Source organism: Gymnoscopelus microlampas, assembly GCF_963454915.1.
Source record: "Gymnoscopelus microlampas genome assembly, chromosome: 6".
In the NCBI taxonomy this organism is placed as follows: Eukaryota; Metazoa; Chordata; class Actinopteri; order Myctophiformes; family Myctophidae; genus Gymnoscopelus; species Gymnoscopelus microlampas.
In genome coordinates this window covers 15,455,690-15,479,356 of record NC_139943.1, presented here as the reverse complement: position 1 = coordinate 15,479,356, position 23,667 = coordinate 15,455,690, and the positions used below count along the sequence as shown (strand labels likewise).

General features: G+C 40.6%; 1 protein-coding gene across 1 annotated transcript in view; it reads right to left on the bottom strand.

The window, feature by feature from the left end:
- Window positions 1-256: 256 nt before the first annotated feature.
- nup93 (nucleoporin 93) overlaps window positions 257-23,667 on the bottom strand; it is a 50,371-nt gene continuing 26,960 nt past the window's right edge. Inside the window, exons 5-22 of the mRNA XM_084060182.1 lie at window positions 19,077-19,205; window positions 16,131-16,205; window positions 14,374-14,466; window positions 13,602-13,741; window positions 13,118-13,250; window positions 12,208-12,365; window positions 11,897-12,062; window positions 11,719-11,809; window positions 8,762-8,953; window positions 7,911-8,037; window positions 7,689-7,761; window positions 6,340-6,384; window positions 5,027-5,143; window positions 4,128-4,246; window positions 3,259-3,376; window positions 2,630-2,713; window positions 2,014-2,142; window positions 257-692 (exon numbers count right to left, since the gene is read on the bottom strand). Of these exons, the coding sequence (XP_083916308.1) occupies window positions 582-692; window positions 2,014-2,142; window positions 2,630-2,713; window positions 3,259-3,376; window positions 4,128-4,246; window positions 5,027-5,143; window positions 6,340-6,384; window positions 7,689-7,761; window positions 7,911-8,037; window positions 8,762-8,953; window positions 11,719-11,809; window positions 11,897-12,062; window positions 12,208-12,365; window positions 13,118-13,250; window positions 13,602-13,741; window positions 14,374-14,466; window positions 16,131-16,205; window positions 19,077-19,205 (2,100 nt within the window). The 3' untranslated portion in view covers window positions 257-581. The remainder of the gene's footprint in view (window positions 693-2,013; window positions 2,143-2,629; window positions 2,714-3,258; window positions 3,377-4,127; window positions 4,247-5,026; window positions 5,144-6,339; window positions 6,385-7,688; window positions 7,762-7,910; window positions 8,038-8,761; window positions 8,954-11,718; window positions 11,810-11,896; window positions 12,063-12,207; window positions 12,366-13,117; window positions 13,251-13,601; window positions 13,742-14,373; window positions 14,467-16,130; window positions 16,206-19,076; window positions 19,206-23,667) is intronic.

The window sequence follows — 23,667 nt, the reverse complement described above, 5'->3', positions numbered from 1 at the left end:
TGCAGGACACTATGATAAAAAAAATCTATCTATCTACATCAGTTGAACCCCCCCCCCCTTAGATTAGACTAACTGTAGATAACGACTAAATTAGACTTTAAAAGACTTGCAATAGAATTTCAGAAGGTTCAAAATGTTTTTCCTTTAGTGGTTTGTCTCATGTTGCAACCTGACGTGATACGATGAAAAATAAAATAATGAATAAATAACATAACATACAAATAAAAACAAGGAAATGAGACAAACGAAACAAAAGTCAACAAAAAATGAAAACATTTATTTGAACATCTGAAAGAAGATAATACATAAAGATCAAACAAAATGGGATAAACAATAAGGACAGAATGACAGTGATGAGGAGCTATGATCAAACTGGTGTGTGTGTGTGTGTGTGTGTGTGTGTGTGTGTGTGTGTGTGTGTGTGTGTGTGTGTGTGTGTGTACAAAAAATGGTACAATACAAAAACAGGAGAGAGAGAGAGAGAGAGTGTGCGTGTGTGGATTGTGGGATTTGTGTGCCTATTATGTTTGGATTTGAAGCCAAACCAATGGCAGTCTGGCAGGTTGTATGTGTGTGTTCTCTCAGTTCATCAGCACTTCCATCTGCACCAGTCTTGCATTGGTGTCTCCAGCCATTCTGTAGGGGATCATCCCAGCGAAGGTGATCAGGGCTCTGGCTTGGCTACGTAGTTGCTGTCAACACACACAGGGGACAGAAGAACAAGGAGTCATGGTGAGGGTGTGTGTGTCATGTGGTGTCTTTAGATGGCTCTTCAACAGGGGGACCGGGAAGCTTGTGGGAGTTTGTCGATCAGCTATTTTCGGTTAAGTGCTTTGTAGAGGGGGAAATTAGTATGTTTATTAAGTATTTAGCGTTTAAGTGGTTAAATGTCTGAAACACTTATACTACATTTCAAATTGGATACTATATAATTTATCAAACTTTTACACAATATGTAGTAGGGGGTCCCTGCTTCATCTCTCTCTCTCGTTAAGGGGTCCTTGGCGTGAAGAAGACCCCTGCTCTAGAAATAAATATGGACCACAATTGAACAGCATTGATGCTGGCACAGAAACGCACAGCCTTGAAAAGTCATTGCAGCATCACAAATTATAGTTTCTTTTGGTCTCCCTTTTGTCTCACATGTGCACGTGTGTGTGTGTGTGTGTGTGTGTGTGTGTGTGTGTGTGTGTGTGTGTGTGTGTGTGTGTGTGTGTGTGTGTGTGTGTGTGCGTGCGTGCGACATTCTGATGCTAGAAGAAGCATAAAATTGCAGCCTGTTATAAACAACAGCCCCACAGAGCTGTCGTGAGAAAATCGTTCTGCTAGACAGGAAAATTATACAGCACTCAGTAAAGCACTGCCGCCTTTCAGCTGCTCTGTGCCGTCTCTGTGTCCTCAGCGGGGTTGTCATGACATTTTAGTTGACAATTCATTCTCATACAAACATTGGAACCTATCGCTGCTGTCGGGCAGAAACCTCTTATCTCAGTATTTTAACTTTTTGTGTTTTTTCGTAAATGAATGTCCTACGTGATCATACTACAGGTCAAAAGCATCAAAAGTAGCAGATCTGCAAGCTCGAAACGCGGCTCGATCTGCTACTTTTGCCATTTTTGAATTTGAAATCCTGAAAAGCCTTTTAGGCTTTCTCAACACAAATTGCACAGGGTAGATATGACAAATAACTTAAATATACAAAGAAATGACTGACAGTGACCGGTACCAATAATCAAAATAAATAATGTGGAGAAATATGGACAAAACAGGCCATATTTAATCATTTTATACTTAAAATAATTATTTAAAAAACTAATAATATGTATATATATATATATATATATATATATATATATATATATATATATATATATAGGAAATCGCCAATCGCGACGCACTGTGAGCTTGTAGATTGGCTATTTCCACTATTTTTGAAAAGTTTAAAAATATTATGAACATTTTTCAACACAATTATGATCATCATCTCAAATAACTGACGGGCCTAGTCCTCACCACGTCTCTCTCCTCGATGGTCCTCTGTGCTCGGCCCGGCGTGCCCGACGGCGCCCCCTTCAGGCGCTTGTACTGTGTGTACAGGATGTTCATGGTGGCCAGCAGCACCTCGGATAGGTTGTGACGCAACTATGGAGAAAAAGATAGACAAAACCCACACAGTTTGCATCAGATTTGGCTTTGTTTATTTCAGTGCTTCCTCAAACTTTTTCATGTCAAGGACCTCCCCAAATTGACACATAATTAGCCCGGATTTGAAAAGATACACCAGGGGACCCCCCCATAAGAAAAGGCCCATTCAAGGACCCCCAGTTTGATATGCATTAGACCACGGACCTCCATTTGATAAAATTTTTATCTCTCGGACCCAAATCTACACTGGTAGTATCATTAGTGTTAATAACTCGTGAGAGTGTACACATGTGTGCATGCCTGATGAAGGTCTGAGCGACCAAAACATTGCATCTGCATTAAACAATTCAAACAGCTCATTACTCCTACACACCTGTCCATTTCAGCAGGTGTGCAAAAGGACTTTTTCTATCAGTAGGCGGAGATCTCCGATTGTCTACTCAAGACTAGTGTATGCATGACATGAGCCGTATTGTCACCTCACCTCATCACTGAAGTTCCTGAAGGCGGCCACTCTTTCCTCCACACTGTCCTGACTGAGCGGAAGAATCTTCAAAGTTTCCATCACCTAACGGACAGAGAGAGAGAGAGACAGAGACAGAGAGATGAATACAGAGAGAAAGAGGGGAGATGAGGTCAATTTTTCGTTGCCACTGTCGCAAAATTGCTTGCTCAGGGTGGGATGTCGGGTCTCTTCTCTACATGTAAAGTGTCTTGAGACAACTTGTTGTGATTTGACACTTTAATAAAATTGAATTGAATTGAATGAGACAGCTAATATAAGTTAAGTTTGGCCTCGCCATTATGCAAATCCTATAGTCGAAGTCTAGCCTTTTATAAGCGCTATACTCATCATGTCTAGATCCCGAGTGACACATTGGTCTGGCCGATATATCATTTCACAAATGGCCAATCTACAAGCTCACAACGTGCCGTGTTGTGAGCTTGTAAATCGGCTATTTTCAAATGTTTTGGAATAGGGCTTAAAGGTTGCTTATGAGTTAAATCAAATAGAAATTTTATTAAATCAAAGTTTTTCGATATTGGTCAAAACATCTGTAATCGGGATCAGAGTTGGACCCAAACACGTGGAATCGGGCGGGCTCTACTCACGTCATAGGCTCTGTCGATGTGTCCTGCGTGGTATTCATCAAAGAACGTCATCAGGTCCAGCAGCAGGTAGAACGTGCTGTCCACTGACTTGTCTCCTGATACACCCTGAGAGCGATACCTGGAAACACACAACAGCCAAGAGACACAGATGAGGAGAAAAGATGACAGAGATCAAGTACTGTAAGTGAGGTGAGGAAGAGATGTAATTCACCCATTGTCAACCTTATCTTCATTTAGTAGGTCCTCAGTAATGTTCATTATAAGATGGTACTATTTCTGTCTACTTTGCTCTACGTCTCGGAGGTGGGATTTACAATTAAATGACTTGATTTCGTGTATCGTTGCTGTCCGGCAGGAACCAGCTAACTCAATTTTTCCGCTTTTGCATTTTTTTTCCATAAATCAGGGCCATTGAACACCCTTTGTGTGTTGATAAAAAATTATTGAACCAATGAAAAGTATTAAAAAGTGCTTCTGACAAAACCATCAAACTCCATTGGAACCTCAAACGTTCTGCTAAACCAGCTAAGTTCACCATAGGGGGATGGAGTTAGCTGGTTTAGCTGACTCCAGGCTCCACCCCCTTTTGACCTCCAACCTCATTGTGAGTTATGAGGTCCATTCAGCTGTTCTAATCAATGCTGAACAAAAACCCTTAACTCCTTTTTTTTAGTTTTTGTAATTTCCTGAAAAATGAACATTTTGGAGTTAGCTGGTTGCTGCCGGACAGCAGAGATGTGGTCATTTAGCACATTTTGTTGTTAACCTGCTGTAAACAGTATAGAATCATTCTTAAATTATTTTAACAGGCTTAAAAACGCATCTCAAAGACACTTAACGCGTGCGTGTGTGTGTGTGTGTGCATCTACCTCTCTGCGATAGCCACAGCTGCGTTTTTCAGCCTCTCCTTATTAGACTGAGGAGCGCTGACCTGGGCGATGACCGGACTTAACAACCTGTTGATCAGCTCTAGAACCTTGTCTGGATTCTACAGAGAACAAAACAGTAGAGCGAGAGAGATGGTGACAGAGAGAGAGAATGAGAGAGAGAGAGAGAGTGAGAGAGAAAGAACGAGAGTGAGTGAGAGAGAGAGATGGGGATGGCCACTAATACCTTGTGCCATTACATTCATTGACTAGCCTTCTTAAATGCACATCTCTGAATTCAGACAGTGCAGCAATAGTACTTTATGGTTAAAGTGTATGTAGACCGTTTCATTCAAACACCGTCAGAATGCTTGGGTACCTCCTCCTGGTTGCATGATATTATCTTGTACTTAGCATAATAGAACTATCTCTTAGCGATCATCAACCACTTTAGAGTAAAGTTAGCACACAATGGAAAGTGGCGTGTTGAGAGAATCCCACAAGATCATTTCTCATTCAATACTTTTTTCTAACCATAGTACCTAAACTACTGAGCATTATAGGTAGCTGGCTGCAAGGTACCAACCAGGCTTTTTTATTTGGTATCCAGGTAATAGAACAGTAGTTAATTTAGGTTGGAATGCATGGATTAAAAGCAAATTAAAAACTCACGACTGAAAAGCTTTGTATGGTCAAGTCCTAATGTGCAATTTGTGAAACAATGTGCCGCTGTTCATAAACAATTAACCCAATAGCAAAAATTATGATTTTGTCATATTGTGCCTGCTGTTCTACGTTGCTAGTTTGACCACTTCAAATGCTCTAAGAATTTTAATCCATGGGAATGTTGACTGTTTTTGAAACCGTCTATAAAGAGCCCAATATGAGAGCTGATGGCTCACCTTAGCCAGCTCATAGAGTTTAATAGCTTCCTCAAACAAGCCTTTGTTCTCTGCCTCCAGAGCCACCTTACTGATGATGCCTCTGGTGTCACCGGCGAACTTGTCGATCACTCCAGGCTTAGGAAGAAGAGAAGACAGTCAGTGACATGAAAAGGTGATTTTTCAAACACATTTCAAGCCGGAAAAAAAGAGTCCCGCACACTGTCTTTCCTTACAAATATTTAATGATACAACGTTTCGGTCACTCGGACCTTCATGACGTTTCGGTCACTCTGACCTTCATGATGAAGGTCCGAGTGATTTGTAAAAAAAATCTTGAGAGGTTATTACATTTTCCACTGAGGTTCTTTGCGTGTGTGCACGTGTGTGTGTGAGTGCAGCGCATTAGGGATGGGACTATAAATTATCGTTTATTGTGATAAAAAAAAACACAAGAATCGTATTGTGGAGATTTTAATTTATCGTAAAATTGTCCTCCGTCATACACTAGGAATTAGCAAATTCAGTATCAATTAGACCCTCTACACTTGATAAAACTGACCTGTAAAGAACGCATTTGGTACGATTATCGCGATAATATTGTTAATCGCAATTATTTTTGGCACAATAATTGTGACATGTAATTTCTATATCGTCCCACTCCCATTCCTAGTGAACGTGTCAACTGAGTGCCACGTGCTGGGGGGTCAAATTAAATTAAATAAATAATCCTGCTCTTTATGGAGGTTTAAAAGTTAACAACAGAGCTAATGGATTTAAGGCTCGCAGGTAACCCCAGCATCACGGCTGTGATTAAAAACAGACGAGGAAATAAGGAGGATGTGCAGGGTCAGTCTGACATTCAGAAGGGAGGAGAAGAAAAATCCATGGAATGTCACAATGCCACGGGTGTTTTACGAGGAAGAGAATGTCGGCGGCATTGAAAAGCCACCGCAGGCAGGAGTGAAACAAGAGTCGCGTGCATTGAGCGTAGACAGATGAATGTATTATTCTGTTGTGTCGATTGTGGGAGGTGTGTCGAAGTGAGGAGAACAAATGAAGCGTTTGTGACAGCCGAGCTGAAACGCCACCTGACGCACGAGGCACATGACAGCAAGGGAGAGATTAAAAAAACGAACAAAGACAAGACAAAAACACAGAAACGTGTGGGTCGTCTATCTATGGCACAGGTTTTCAAAGTGCGCACTGTGGCCCCCAGGGGAGCTGCCAGGTGGGCAAATTGGAGAGAAGTGGAAAATGGGAAAAAAAGAACAAAATATGAAAGAGAGAGAGAGATATGAGAAAAGAGAGAAACAAAGGCACCATTGTCCTACCTTTCTGCTGCCATCCTTCTCTAGCCTCCCCAGCAGCATGTCAAACTATAAAAGAACAGAGTTGATAACGCATACTGCACAGCCAACGCTGAGACAAGTCACCGCTAATCAAATTAGAGTACTTTATTGTCGTTGTTGTTCAGCAGAATTAGTTTATATATTCACATCTCAAGAGGTCCCAAAAGAGCAGGCATCACTTCAAATGGAATTCTTTATTTATTCTCCTGGAAATAAACACACTAGCCTAAGGCAGAAACATCCATAGAATCCCTAGTGGCTAATTTATAATTAACTGCACAGCCTGTTCAACAAATATCACTAGATGACTTTTTAAGTTGAATATGACACTTGAGCGCAAAGTGTTGAGCAATGAAGTATGAATCGACTTTTATGGGGTGGCACTAGCTCAGGAGATAACATATTTGCATATTTGCCTCCGCCGTGAATGTGTGAGTAAATGTGAAATACACCGTAAAGCACTTGGAAGGGTCGGAAAGACCCTTCGAGGCGATATATAAATGCAGTCTCTTTACAATTATAGTATATTTAGTAATATTTGGTAAATCATTATGCTGATGTACCAAACATTAACATTCATTTTGTGTGTTCATTATGATGTCTGAAACACTACATTATTCAGTATTGCCAACAGGTATATGGAGATACTGTCAATAAATACTTTAGGGGTGCAACAATTAATGGATTTATTTGATTGTAAAAATAAAATAATCGGGGAAAGAAAGAGAAGCAAAATTGCAGATCTACACAAGCTCCACAATGCAGTGCGACACATTGTGAGCTTGTAGATAGCCATTTTAACTTTTTTTTTTGACTCCATTGTACCAGTATTTTGCGTTGATTAGTTGTTATATTAAAAATTATATTAAAATGGTAAATCACTTAATCGAAAAAGTAATCAATACAATAATCACTAAGAGGATAATGAGTAGTTGCAGCCCCCAAAAGGCTGAGATGACCAAATGGTCTACCCTGAAGGTACCTGGATGGAACTAGACGTTAAAGTTTTTTTTTATTTGAACACTATTGGTTCTATTACTGTGAGGAGGGCATGTGGAAACCTGACATAACGGTTTCCAGTGTGTTCTGTTCTATGTAAGGAGAGCTCACCCTCAAAGGCTGTGGAAAACTCTGTCAGCCGAGGACAAACCTGTCTGCTCTCTGCCGGATGACACATTTTAAATAGGCTAGCAGTTTTTCAGGTCCTTCAGAGCGAGCTCTCACAAAATGCACTGTGAAGTGTTTTTTTTCGACATGTCCTCCTCACAATAGAACCAAAGGGATTCTGGTTCAAAAGAGGCGAAGTCGGTCTTCGACGATGGGTATCTTACCTCTCGACTCTCGATGACAAGCTCACTGACACAGCGCATGAACATGTTCTCTCCCTGACTGTCCTTCTCATTGCTGAAGACAGAAAGACACACATATTAGAGACATTGTTTTAAGAGCTTACTAGTGGACGTGAACGTGCAATATATGAGTTTTCCCATTTTCTTTTTCTCCATCTACATTGTACAGTATGTTACATGTGTGTGTTGTGGGGTTTAATTTACCGTAGGAAGTAGAAGTACTGCAGGGCTTCGCGTGGATCTGTGGACTCAAACTTGCGAGTATATAGCATCAGCAAGCGGATGAAGTTGAGGCGACGCACCATAGGCGGATCGCCAGCCTCCTGACTCACTGTAGAGACAAGGAGGAAAATGTTTTCCATCAATAACGGCTCTGTATCTCCCCTTCCTGTTTCGCTGGTCAATGACATCGATGATGGTGAACAACTAGAGATGTACCGATACTAGGGGCGGAAATCGCTCGGTACCTGAGAGGGCTCCAATTTGATTATATTCCGATTATTGCAATTAGCGATGCATCGTGATTAATTTACTTTGATTATCTTTTATTGATAATAAAAACAATGGAAGAGATGTGTCACTGTCAACTGGAAGGCTATATTTGCCAACATCAACAATTGCAGAAAACCAACCAGAACCTTCTTAGTCTTTTTTTGTAAAATAATACTGACTTATAACAAAGGCTTCTCAATATTCTGACAACCAACCAAAATCTGAAGTGAAGTGCGCAGGCGAAAGTAGTTGCAAACGTGGGGTTATTGCGCGTCCTGTCGCACGCCCCCCCCCCCCACCCCCCCCCGCGCGCCCCCCCCCGCGCGTCCCGTTTCTTATATTATTGTCAAATAATATAAGAGGCAAAAATTGTGAAAATAGCCGATCTACAAGCTCACAACGACTCTCAACCCGAGGCGTTGTGAGCTTGTAGATCTGCTATTTTCACAATATTCAAGTCAAACAAAATGGGGGGTCCCCAGTTCAAATATGGTTATTTTGGGGGGGTCGCGGCCTGAAAAGGTTGAGAACCACTGCTCTAGATGGTGGTGAACAACACTTACGAAGCTGAGCGCTCTGGCCGGACGATTTGAGCAGCAGGCGGAGCTCGTACAGGACCAAGGCCACGTGCACGGCGTGACTCCGCAGCCTCTCCGCCCGGAACAGGAAGGCGACGGCCGCCTCGAACTGAGCCGTCAGGAAGAGCACCTGGAAGTACAGGAAGGGCTGCTGGGCGGCGGAGAAATGAGACTCCCCTGTTGAACCAAAGAGAAGATACCATGGGTAATATAATAGTCATACTAATTTCCATGATGACATTTTTTTCAAAAGTATTCAAACAATCAATCAAGTCTCTTACAATCAATGTGTTGAAATTAACAAATATTATAGTCAGCAGACTAAAATAATATTTTACTCTGCTGACAATGGTAATTATGCCAATACTTTAATCTATTTAATAATTTCTTCCTCTAATCACACCTTTGTAAAAAAACAAAAACAATTTCTATTGTCAAACTAAAGTCGTGAAAGTAAGAATTTCAGGGGGCGGCGGTAGAAATGTTTTGTTCAGCTGGAATTCCTTAGTCATCAAGTTGACTTTTTAATTAAAATTCTTAATCCTCTCGCTGGCTGAAACTTGCTGTTGGAGTCAAACCAGAACGCATGCTCGACCATGTCAGCCATTTTACTGCCTTATCTCACAGTAGCAGCTCTTTAGTTGAAAAGAGAGAGAGAGAAAGAGATGAAGAGAGGGAAAGACAAAGGAGGAGAGATAAGAGTGGGCCTGGTGGTGGTGGTGGTGGTGGGGGGGGGGGGGGGAACAAAAATATGAAAGAGCGAGCAAGAGAGAATAAATGAAGAGGTGAGGAGAAAGAAGAGGAAAGAGGGAGAGAGTAATAAAGTAAAATGATGGTGCTGTGTGGGAGGGTATACGGAGAGAGAGAGAGAGAGAGCGAGAGAGAGAGAACCTGTGTGTGTGAGAGGCAGAATGGAACACAACCACCTTACGGACTACAAATCCCCGCACTGTTCACACTAAATGACCTCGGTACATGGAAATACTGTACACATGAACAGAGCAATACCTTTAATTACAATTGAACAAATTGCTGCTATTTATCGCCAACGTTTTATACCTTTCACGACAATGCAAAACATTGAAATACTGCCGTCAACTTTCAAAAGTTTATACCAAGCTAACTTTCCTATAGTGCTTGGCAACGTGCCGTCACCACGGGGGGGCGTGGCATAGTAGCTGCAGACATACATACATTTTTATAGTTTCGTAAGATTTCCTCTAAGTTGCAATGTAACACAGCTTTTTTTACACTTACTTATTCCCATTTATATTTAATTGTACATTGTTTTGTTCCACTTTTGCTTTAGCAATGTAAACGTCTGTTTTCTCATGCCAATAAAGCTCCTTTGAATTGATAAAGTAAAATAATGGTGCTGAGAGAGAGAGACCGAGAGCGAGAGAGCGAACAGAAGCTGTGTGTGTGTGTGTGTGTGTGAGTGAGACAGAGGAAAATGGAGAGAGGCTTTGGGCCTCACATCCTGCTGTGAGGAAAAGGACAACAAGAGAGATCTGCTTTACATTTATCTCCTGCTGGGAGGAGAGTTTTAGATGGGCAGAGAGGGAGACAATAGAGGAAGAGTGGTAATATTTAATTGTACATACATTGTTTTGTTTGTTTTGTTCCACATTTGCTTTGGAAATGTAAACCTATGTTTTCTCACGCCAATAAAGCTCCTTTGAATTGAATTGATCGAAGGAGACAGAAAGAAGGGATAGATAGAAAAGATATCGAGCAGAGATTGCGAGAAGGAGAGGAGAAGAGATTGAGACTAAGAGAGGAGAATAGATTGAGAGAAAGAGCAGAGATTGAGGGAAAGAGAGGAGAAGAGATCGAGAGAAAGAGAGAAGAGATTGAGAGAAAGAAAGAGAGTGAGGGAAATTGAAGGAAAAGAGTGAGGTCTTATCTGCACAGAGCAGGACACACCCGCAGAGAGAACACAGCACTCAAGAGAGAACACAGCACTCTCCAACTCTGTGGGAGGTAACGCTTCCAGTCAAGTGTGTGTGTGTGTGTGTGACAGAAAATGACTGTGAGAGTCTTATTTTTTAATGTTTAAAACATGCTTCTCAAGTCAAGGTTTCAAGTCAAGGTTTTAAGAGTATTATTTAAGCAGTGCGTTTTTCTACTGCATTTACACAGGAGAGAGACGGGAAGCTGAAGGGTATAGAGGACCGTCTGGAGTCGAACCAGGCAGGGAGGTGCTGATGTTATGGGGGCGATGTGAGTCAGCTACCAGCGCCCCAGAGGTTTCGTTTACACAACATCCATAGTCCAAGGCCTGTATCTTCCTACCCGTTGTGTTCATACCCTCCAGCTTTTTTTTTTTTTTTCTGTGCAGTGACATCCTAAAGCTTCTCGCCCTCTCTCTTTCTCTCATTTCAAGAAATGTACAGTGAGCACAACTATAGGCCTACTAGAATAAAGGCATATTTAAACAGAGCTATGTCACACTGCAATGTTGCAAGCCAATATACTACGTGTGGAAAACTTAAAAAATACAAAATACACAAAAACACAATCTCTCTCTCTCTACAAGGTGCTCTTGATAATCTTTCCTCATAAAATCCTCCCATTCTGACTTTTTGTTTTTGAATTTAGAAAAGAGTTCATAAGGATCCGTGTGAACTACTTTATGACAGAGTTCAGCCGAGGCCATTTGTGTCTACTGCGGGAAAGCTATTACGTCATCTGAAGTACATTTAGTAGTCTTATTCGATATTTTAAGTGCTACCGTGTAGAGACGTGTAGAGACACCAAAATAACGCCATTGTCCATACTGACACAGCGCCCATATTGCTGTTGTGTCACACTCAGGGTTTCCTACCCGATTATGCAGGGGCTCTAGGGTAGCTGGTTCCAAACCTTTTTTGGAACGATTGTGACCCGACACAGAACAAAAACAGACCTCAACAGAAGCACACTTAGTGTCAATTCCATACCGTAATCCTCCAACAGTTGTTTCTGGAGCTGTGGCAGAGTCAGTCTGTCCTGAGAACTGCTGCCATCGTCATCAAAACACACCTGGTTCAACTAAAGAACAACAACAGCATGTCAGTAGCATACATTATCCTTCATATTAAAACAACGACGACGCCATAACCGACCAACTGTAGTTACCTTGAGCCACAGGTAGTCTTCAGTCTTGTCCGCCACCTCTCCGTGGTTGTCGCTGATGTCACATTTCCCTATGAGACAGTAGACGGCTCTCTTGTAGGGGTCGGCGCTGTTCCTCAGAACTCTGCGGTAGTGCAGTCGAAGCTTGTTCTCTGACCCTGGGGCGAGGCTATACAAAGCAAGGGATGTTAAGTGAGTGAAAGCTAAATGAATGAATAAAGAATAGACCGCCCCGATTTGAGCGGGCTGGTCTTGAAAATCCTTGATAAATGCAGTGAAAGCAGAAAACAGGATAAGATGTGAGGCTTTCTCACCGTCTGTCGGGGCTGTTCATGTACTCCTGGAACCAGGTCTTGAAGTCTCCCAGCTGATGCTGAGCTCTGTTCACCACCTGCATGGCTGCATTCAGGTCTCCACAGCGCAGACAGAAGTAGATCACAGCCCACACTGGATGACCCTCTACATCGCCATCCTGTTAGCAAAGCACATTAAAACCCATTAAAACCGGGAAAGCATCTGTGTCATTTTATTAATTGATTGAAATTTTTATTAGGCAAAAGAATGTAAAACAACACAGTTACATTTATAATGCTTTTGTCTAAAAGGTCCGGCCAAAAAAGTCCTTGCGGACTTGTTTCCGTTGGGGTCCTTGCATTAATTTCATAGACATATATAGTAGCAACCGAACAGTTCAAAAATCAACATAAAAATACAGAGGAAAAAAAATACCACTATGTACAAAAAAAAGCATGAGAAAATAAAAAATATATACAAAAAAAGGGGGGGGGAAAAGCATGAGAAAATAAAAATTATATACAAAAAAAAAAAGCATGAGGAAATAAAAAATATGTACAAAAAAGGGGAGGGGGGGGGGTCGTCTGTCTACAGGGAAACTGGTACTAGCTCCTCTTTAGGCCTCCAGAAAGATGAGTTTTTAGGGCTTTAGATTTATTTATGTATATAAATAGCTCATTGGTTGGCTATTCAAAAATATCAGATATACAAGCTCGTAGCACATCACTTTGTACCGGGCTACGAGCTTGTAGATCTGCTATGAATGAGCGGTAAAAATGTGGTCTCATGCAAGGGAGTCGGGTTCAAAACAAGGGTAGGACATAAGAGTTACGGATTGCAGGTTTACGGGATTATTTCCAATACATTCTAGAAAACTATCTACTGTATATGAATGTACGAGCTACGTGTATGTGTGCGTGTACGAGTTACCTGCATGCCTGGGAGGGGTCCTGGTAGTTTAATGTTGAGGAAGCTGCGGACAAGTTGGTACGTGCCGGGCACCCCTCCTAGTTGGGCCTGGTGGAGGTTCCCAAACACTGTCACCAAGGTGTAGTTCTTATAACTGAGGAGAAAGGAGACGTATTATTGATCACAAACAGCAATCAAAAAGGTGCTAGGCACAGTACTAAACTAGTTTGAATCATACTTAAAAAGGTGTAGTTCACCCAAAAAAATACTTATTTTCTATCAATTACACACCCCATGAAGCATTGAATTCATGGAGATTGTTTGTTTTTTGTCGCACTTCTAAGCCAATAATTTGATTACCGGCGGACCGTGGCAGTGGTTAGAAAATAAGTCATTTTTTGGGTGAACTATTCCTTTTAAAGGAAAAAAACAAAGATAAGTAGTGTAAAGGGAAAAAAGGAGGATGCCCGGTATACACCAGACACACACGCACACACACACTTACCTGTTCTCTAGGAAGCTGAGTGCCTGGCGTACGAAGTTCATTTGCATGTCAACAGCCGTGCGACTTTTCAGCGTGTCTTTGGCGGGGACCAGCAGCACGTCTGTCATCTGTTTCACCATCAGCCACATCTCCGATACATTCTGCAGGAGACAATAGGGGTTGTCACAGAAACCATCAGCCACATCTCTGATACATTCTTGCAGGAGACAATAGGGTTGTCACAGAAACGCATGGCACTGAATTCTCAGCACCTGCCGAATGCTAAAATCAGTGGTTCTCAACCTGTGGGTCGGGACCCCCAGGGGGGTCCCCAGATGACAGTGAAGTTACAAATTAAGGACTTTTAAGATCTTTTCAATACCTAAAAAAAGAAAAAGACCAATACTGCATCAAAAGTAATCAACAAACTATACAATAAAAACTGGTCAAACATTGGCCAAATTGTCAAATAATATAAGAAAGAGGCAAAAATTGTGAAAATAGTCGATCTAGAATGTGAGCTTGTAGATCTGCTATTTTCACTATATTTATCTGCGGAACCGAGTCAAACTAAATGCAATGACTCAACTACTACAATTCGAAGTGCCTGTCAGGGTGGGGGGTTCCCCAGTTCACTTCAAATATGACTATTTTGGGGGGTCCCCAGTTCAAATATGTTTTTTTTGGGGGGTCACGGCCTGAAAAGGTTGAGAACCACTGATCTACTGCATATAACCTACGTTATAACATGTTATATATAAGGTACATATACTGTATGATGATATATGCTTACCTTGTCATCCAGACTTTCAGCTACAGATGAACACAGGTCTCCTAAGTTAGGCTGGACATGGCCATTCACAATCTTCTCATTGAAGACGTAGATCTGCCCAGGTCACAAGATGGAGGGCAGAGGAGGGGACGGGAGGAGGGCAAAAAAAAGGAGCAAAAAACATATATTTATTTGCGCTAAACCAATAAAAGTTATTACAAATGTAATCAAAACTGAATTATATTTGAGCAAACTAACCAGCCATCAAATCATAATATCGTGAATAAAAAATTAGAAAAAAAAAATGTCGGCCTGCAGCTGCGTTTCTCCATAGCAACGCTACGACCTCACTGTAAAACGGTAGATGATGAAAAACAGGGCAAAAAGAAGCAGAATATTCAGAATGTCATCGAAGAAGATGACAAAGACCAGGAAAATGACCCCGCAAGCAATGTGACGGCACATGATGGTCAAACGGCCAGACCAACGGATGATACCGTTAACACGTACACAGCAGATCAGCGAACGGTAGACAAAGAGAGAGAATGGGACAGACACACGAGGAACGAAGAGGGGACGGAAGGGTGGCAGAGGGATGAGGGAGACAGACATACAGTACACACACTGGTGAGGGAATGGTACAGAGAGCGTGGTATAAATATAGATTTTTAAACACAGACCAAGAGAGACAGAGACTGAATGCCCCCACAGGGGAAATTACCCAGAGTGCCCCTCTCTCTCTCTCTGTTAATCAGAGTGTTTGATCTGTCACTGCCCCCTGTTAGTCTGACCTCATTTTCACTGAATGGACCAGAGGGCTGCACAATACAAACACCACAGACTGACTGGGCAAGGACCTTATAATTGTTACAATTTACAGTTGTTCTCCATCCATTGTCAGCACCGTCGATGCATTAAATGCATGAGAGAAAAGAACGGAAAAAAAAGATTTGTCAATTCCAATATTAATCCATTAAGACCGGGAAAGCATCGGTGTCATTTTTAAATTTCTTTGGCTATTCAAAAATAGCAGATCTACAAGCTCATAGCACGGCACCGAGTGCCGCGCTACAAGCTTGTAGATCTGCTATTTTTTTTTTTATCTTGAAAAAAATGTATGGGAGGAGGGATTGAGAGGGGGTGCAACAGCCGGAATCAAACCGGGGACGGTCTTTGCGGTCGTCGCACTATCCTGTCACTCGCCCGCGCCCCTCTGCAGAATTTGCGGTCGCTTTGCATTGTTGTGAGCTTGTTGACAGCTAGGCCTGTCACAATTATTACATAAATCGTCTAATCGCAATTATTTGAGATAATCACAATTATTTTGCATAATGCTCATAATCGTTTCCATGTTGAAAGATTTTCAAACATTTTCAAATATTAAAAAAAAGTAGAAATAGCAGATCTACAAGCTTACAACTCGTCACTTTGTGATGCGTTGTAAGCTTATTAAATATGTCAATAATTTCTTTGTATATTTAAGTTATTTGTCATATCTGGCCTGTGCAATTTTTTATTACGAAACCTAAAAGGCAAACAGAAATTGATTTTGTATTCATATGTTCCCATGTTCAATGCCAAACACACAATTAAATCGTTAATCGCAATTATTTGAGTGACAATTAATCGTCAACTTAAATTTGTAATCGTGACAGCCCTAAGATCAGCTATTTCCGTACCTTTTTTAAATGTTTGACTTTTTAATTTCTATGTCTGCCTATCAATGACATCATGACCAAAGTAGGAATGCCAGGCGTTACTGTGGTTAAAATACAGACCTGTCGGCCGTAAGCCACCTCCACACTGTCCAAGGAGCTCCTTCCTGGAACTGCCACCTCGCTCACAAAGCTGGGCTGGAAACAAGCACACATACAGTACCACACATTACTGGTTTAGCCCACGGACCCCCATTTGAAAAGATAAGCCAGGGACCCCCCATAAGAGAAGATATTTTACGGCTCTAGCATTGATTCTCAACCATTTTAATTTCAAGGACCCCCGGTTTGACATGCATTAGCCTACGGACCCCCATTTAATGACATATATATCTCTGGGACCCCAATTCATATTGTAAAATCAATGTTAATTTAACTCTGAGAGTGTACAAATGGAACCAAATGGACCCGTTAGGGTCCATTTGGTTCCATTTGTACACACTCAAGAGTTACAGACCCATAAGGGTCCATTTGGTTCCTATCCATCATTTAGCTGGGGACCCCCTGGAACCCCCTCAAGTACCCCTGGGGGTCCCCGGACCCCACTTTGAGAACCAATGCCATACACAATAGAACACGATATGTGTGTGTGTGTGTGTGTGTGTGTGTGTGTGTGTGTGTGTGTGTGTGTGTGTGTGTGTGTGTGTGTGTGTGTGTGTGTGTGTGTGTCCAGGGCTAATCTTGCAGCACATTGGTCAGATCAGTGCCAGATTTCTTGTACAAGCAAATAACTCCATATTTGGAAGTAAATCTGACAACACAGTGTCAATTTCGTGTCATCAACATGACGTCCGAGATCCACATGGAAACCACACAGTTTTTAGACCCCATCTTGTTGTTGTTTCTGATGAAGTTACAGATATTCTGGATTCTCCTAGGGAAGTAAGTCACTATTAACCGGTTTTATAATTAACCGTGATTTAAAACGTCACAATTAATTCACCATATAAATGTGTACAAATGAAATCTCTACTCTGGTCCAAAAGAAATGAACTGAAATGACTATTTTGTTTATTTGTATTTATTATTTTGTATATATTATTTGGCTACTGTAGTGTATTATTTGTGTTTTGAAAGGCAGCAACTGTAAACAAAGAAATAATAAATTGAAAAAAGAACGTTTTTTTTTAATACATCCAGTGTTATAAACAGTGGAATAAATGTATGCGTGATCATCGTGAAACCATGATTATTTATTTTCATATTCATACTACAATTGCACCATCAAAATCTACTATAGCTACAGTATATAGTACAAGAGATATTGTAAACCACTACTAACCAACTTAGCTTAACAGACTTGTTTTTGGTGACATACAGGACCACGGCTATAGTCTATTTACTTAAAATGCAATCAATTCAAAATAGAGTGAAATTGATTCACTGATCAAGTGCATTCTTTCTTATTGAGTTAAATGACATCTTAAATCTTCTATGCCAGAAAAAAGGCATTATCAAGGGAGTATACTTCCAGAATTTTACTAAAATTGAGTTGAGGCCTGAAAGTTCTGATTAAACAAACCATTTCTGGCATAGGACAAGTAACAGAAGCACACCCATTGGCACAGCTTCTTAATAATTCAACTAAAGAACTGGGACGAATCCATTCACTATTCAAGGTGAAGGCTTTTTAATGTCAATGTTAGTTCAGCAATATGCTCAATGGAGGAATACGAGCAAATACTTTTACTAGTGGCTCCACTGGTTCTATTGGGTTAGCGAAGCCAATTCCTGACTACACTTTCCTTGATGTTGTTAAATACGGTTGCCTTTTATTTTCAAAATTTTCTGGCTGTTCGTGGTGTTCGTACCTTTGGATTGTCGTTTTATTTTATATTGTTATATTTAACTCTAGATTTAAGTCCCATTAAGTATTGGACTTACAGTATAGAGAAGTACATAATCACACATATTCACAAAAACACAGTTTATTATGTAGAATACAAAATTTGAATCGCATAATCGTAACCTGCAGCCAGCCAAAAGAGAACAGTTAATGTGGTGTGTGATTCTTAGCTTTTTAGAGGGTGCCACTTCAGGAGTCTAATACAGGTGTTTTTTACAGTTTTAATTTGACCGGCTGCATTAAATTGAGAAATCTTCATTTTTAACACTTGTAGTTAGTTGTAGTAAATAAACAACATAAAAAATCATAAGACATTTAAAGGTTACACCAAACTGAGTGAGAGGCCAAAAACAGATGGCTCTACTGACTGTTCCATTATTAAAAGGCAACATGCTTGCCATTTTCTTTTAGGAAACGTATTCATTTTTGATGGGAAGTCATGTCAAAGGATGGAAGGGGGCGTGGAGGCCCTACATTCTGCAAACCCCTAATTGTGCTCCTTACAAGAGAGCCATATAAAACAGATCACGCAAGATCTAACAGAAATACAAAACACACATTACAATTAGAGGTTCCGATACCGATACCAGTATCGGAAAAGCTGCCGTTACTGTTTAAAATGCTGAATTTTAAACAGGAGGGGCTGGTGGTGTGTGTCATAACGATTTACCATGCGCAACTGTTGGAATACGGTAATGACGAGTGCGGAAGGCACTGCATCTGTTTTTGGTTTAGTCTCAAACCTGGCGTGTGTGTGTGTGTGTGTGTGTGTGTGTGTGTGTGTGTGTGTGTGTGTGTGTGTGTGTGTGTGTGTGTGTGTGTGGTGGTGGAAAAAGTACACATTTTTTAAGTAAAAGTATCAATACTGCAATGTAGAAACACTCTGATACAGTAAAAGTGTGGCAATCAAAAATTAAAGTATTGGTATCAAAATATACCTAAGTACAAAAGTAAAAGTACTCATTATGCATAATGTCCCAGTACAGTACTTGAGTAAATGTATTTAGTTTCTTTACACCACTGTGTGAATGAGTGTGAGTGTGAGTGTGTGTGTGTGTGTGTGTGTGTGTGTGTGTGTGTGTGTGTGTGTGTGTGTGTGTGTGTGTGTGTGTGTGTGTGTGTGTGTGTGTGTGTGTGTGTGTGTGTGTGCGCGTGCGTGTTACCTCAGCTTCCTGACTGAAGTCCAGTGCATCCTCTCCTGCTCCCAGCAGCGTGTGTAACACTCTCTGCTTCACCTGTTCCCATTGGACCAGCATTGATTCGCGATGGTACTCTTCAGCCAATAGGAACGTCTGGATGGGGACAAGGGAGGAAAGAGGGGGGAATAGTGGGGTAAAAGAAAAGGAAGGAGTTAAATCGAAAGTGAGGATTTTACAGAGTAGATTGGGGTCCCCACCCAGTGATTAAAAATCATGTCAATAGGGGATCCGTGAGCTAATTGAAATGAAAAAGGTTGAGAATCACAGTTCTGAAGCGTAGCTAATAAACCTGTCGTTCTGAAATGGGTCAATATAGGGGTCAATATAGGGGAGGAATACAGGTCAAAGAACGCGCATCCACGCACACGTCACTAACTGGGTTAACCCATTCTAACCGGGAACGCATCTGTGTAACCACTTTATCCATATTTTATACTTTGGCTTTTCAAAAATCTTGATTTGTGCAAATCTTTGAATACATATATGTTTTTGAAACAACATTTCTAACTCAAATCTTTGCTTCTGGAGGTCCCTGGAACAAAATATTTTACAAATGTTTGCTTTAAAAATACATATATCCAAAGATGTGCACAAATTCTCACGATTTTTCTTGTATATCTGCCATTTTTTAATAGCCAAAGAAATCTAAAATGACACAGATGCCTTCCGGGTTTTAATGGGTTAACTTGGCACCAGGGCATGTGAATCTGGATGTAGCACCAAAATAACTTCCAACAGGTGCACAGTTCTTAGAACACCTAAGGCAGGCAAAAAACACAAACACACACAGAGCAGATTTAGCAGTAGAGCAGACCCCCATCAGGTTTCTGCTAGCCCACCAGGACAGACTCCTGTCTATTTTTCTTCTCCCTAGAGTTTCGGGGTGAGATAATGGGAACATCAGCTAATTAAAAGCTGTCAATCTAACAGCTCGGGGAGAAACAATGTAGACTACATTTTAATACCTCCCGGTGACACATGGATACAGGCTGCTGATTGTACTGCAGCAATTTACAAGAGCACGTATAGCAGCATATTATAATATACAGTATATTTCATATAACTGCAACTATTGACTGTTTTCTTACCGATTAACCCATTAAGACCTGAGGCCGATTCAAAAAAAAATCTTCTAAATCCTGTTTTTTGAAAAACGTATGTTGCTACATCAGTGGTGCTCAAACTTTTTCATGTCAAGGACCCCCAAAATTACATGTATTTGGCCGCAGACCCCCCCCCCCCCCATCTCAAAAGTATTTTGTAACAGGTACCTCCAGAAGCAAAGATTTGAGTTTAAAAAAACCTTCACTTTAAAAAGATGTATATTGTATTTGCAAAACATTTCAAGATTAAAAAAAAATAACAGATCTACAAAATGAGCTTGTATATGTGCTATTTTCGAATAGCCAAAGTACAAAGAACCAATATGCTATATATACATAGCTAAAATCTAGAATGATACGGACGCTTTCCCGGTTTTAATTTTATCAAATTGAGCCGCAACACTTTTTTAATAAAATATATATATACAGAACACAAAAACTGTTTTCTATAATCGCATTATCAGCCCTATTGAATTTTACGGTCCATTTATGCCATTTAACCAGTTAAACCATTATATAATGAATTGACCGGTTTCCTCCATGGGGTCTATACATGGATGGACCCCTGCGTTTTCCCCCTCTACGTCACAACTCTTCTGCGAAAATACCTCATTACGAAGTGAGCTCGTCGATCGGCTATTTTCACCACTACAGCATGGCCAGAATAGGGACGCGAGGGTTCGTGTGGTAAAAGACATGTACAAACAACAAAAGGATGTCTTATTTCTGTGTCACATTCAATCGAACATGGTCTAATTCAAAATAAATGATTTTATTCAAATTAATAATTCTTTATAATCGATTAAATCAATTAATTTGATTAAATGTTCCTGGCAGCCTTAATATACTCTCTACAGCACATGATTAAGCTGAAAGGCAGCAAACGCCCGCTCCACCTCCCATACCCCATAAACAATAATAAATTGCAAATCAAAGAATCCATTAGGTTTCTGACTTTTGAAATATGTTTTATCATTGTTTTTCCAACTATATGCTTCATCACTTCAATTATGTGCGTTATCATTTTGAAAGGAAACGTATTAAGACTCCTACGATGTAGGTCAGCTCTATGTAAACCTCATTAAGATTCCAACTAGTCTCAGAAGAACACTTATTTCTGGATCACTGATGAACACAGAGCCTCAGCTTCTTTCTTTCATTTTAAATTACGGATCCAGGTTAATTTGTTCACTTCATACACAGTAAAATGCTCGGTGTAGAGTGTACCAACGTAACCAAAATGGACCCCATTACATTGGTACACGCCTCCACACTTGCACATTAGTGAGTTAATTAATGAGTGTTCTATCTCCGAGTTACAAATTGGCACCATTAACACTGAGGATTTTACTGTGGAGGTTTTGGCTTCTCGGAAACAGAAGTAGGCTGAGCAACTTCTCAATCTTCCTCATTTAACCTCGGTTAGCATACGGAGGCCAAAGTCTGCACACACATTAATGAGTCACACGTTATTTAGTCTCAATACAGAGACAGGATGCCAAATGTTGGAAACCAAATTGCTTTAGTCAATGTACAAATCAGCTTTTCATTTGTTCTTTTATTTCAGTCTTCTATTTACTACTTATGCCTAATCTCAATGGTAACCGGGACGCTCGCCCCCAAAACCCACTTATCCATCCTTTGTTTCGGACTGCTCGCCCCCAGCGGTTCTTGTATTTGTTTTACTGAGGTTAAGGTTAAGAATACGTTTAGGGTTAGGCATAGTTTTATGAGGTTAAGTTTAGGAATATGGTTAGGTTTTGGCATAGTTTTACTGAGGTTACGTTTAGGAATAAGGTTAGGTTTAGGCCTAGTTTTACTGAGGTTACGTTTAGGAATACCTGATGGCGACCATTCCGAGCTCAATAGATAGATATTAGAATCTACATGTACATTCGCATGGACACGATAAAAGTGGTTTGAATCGCAGGAAACCGGTCGCTCTGTGGCATTCGCACCAGTCGCAACATTACGCATGAAGAGATATTTGCCCCCCACGTATATACTGACTGTCACTCAAATCAAAGTGTCCCATCAAAATCTTTCTTGATGTCACGTCTATACACCGACTTAAAATTCCATTTTGTCGATCAAGGTCGCGTGTGAAGGGACCTTAAGTGTAAATTATATCAGCGTTGTAGCCAAGCCATACCACCTGCTATAGATATGTCCACTGCAGTTTTGAAAATAGGCAAAGGCAAAAAAGTCAAGTAACTTTTGTGAATGCTGTAATCAAAATCTGAGGTGAGAATGAGATTAGTCAACTATGGGGAAGTAGAAAAGTGAAAACAACATCAACAGCCTATACAAATATAGCATATTTCTTTAAACTCCATCAGGCGTATTGGATTTCTATCCCTACATGCAATCCAAGGCTATTTTCCCTCTCAGGGAGCACAGAGAGATAATGGGAACGGCAGCTAATTAAACCAAATGACTATACTCTGAACATCAGGGAAACCATTTCACAACCGTCCCCATAAGATTAACACCACAAGGGGGTTTAGACTAGAGTACAGTGGATACTTAACTTTAAAACTTTAAAACATACATGGGCAACTGGCGGCACCTTCACTTACTGTAATGCAGCCCGCGGGTCAATATCGAAATACTGATATATTATTGATTTCAGCCATTCCAATTCCAGACATGAATTCAGAGTTTAGCAAATCAACAAAAAAACACCTTTGGTCAACTTAGTGTTTTGAAACAACTTGCATTCAAAACGGGGAGTGATACAGAATGTAATTTATCCAAGCCCAAAACATTCAAATTGAAGAATTAAATGCATCTATTAGCAATTTCCATGTTAAAATTAATCATTTACTTTTTTTTTTTTTTATATATCTTTTATTGGTGAAACAGGTGGTACAGGGAAATAAGAAATAGGTAACGGTATCAACATATCACCGTGTTTCTTTTTAACTTTTATGGGACATGACAGGACATTGACAAGACTGGGAAATGACAAGGGGCAACGAGGAACTAAACAAAACAAAAACAAAAAACAAAAGTAAACAAAACAAAACAAAACAGGACAGAGTTTTATACAAACCAAACATGAGTAAGTATGTGTGTGCGCATGCATAAGCACGTACGCACACCCACACACTCACATGATTATAACCAGGATACTTTAAGGCGGGGTTGCTTAAATGTCAGAGGTGCTCACCTCAGTGAGGAGTATTTATTTTCTATGGGATCAGTCTGGGTCAAGGGACGAGAGGGTGTTAAAGAATGTAATCAGTGGTTGCCATCTATCATAAAAAGTGGAAGTTGAGCCTCGTAGGGAGTATTTAACCTTTTCTGATGCTAGAAATGACATTAGGTCCTTGAGCCAGGAAGTGGTGGATGGTGGGTTTGGGCCTTTCCAATGCAGGAGGATACGCCTACGGGCAATGAGAGAGGCAAAGGCTAGAACATCAAGTTCCTTCCTGGAGATACCAGCGAGT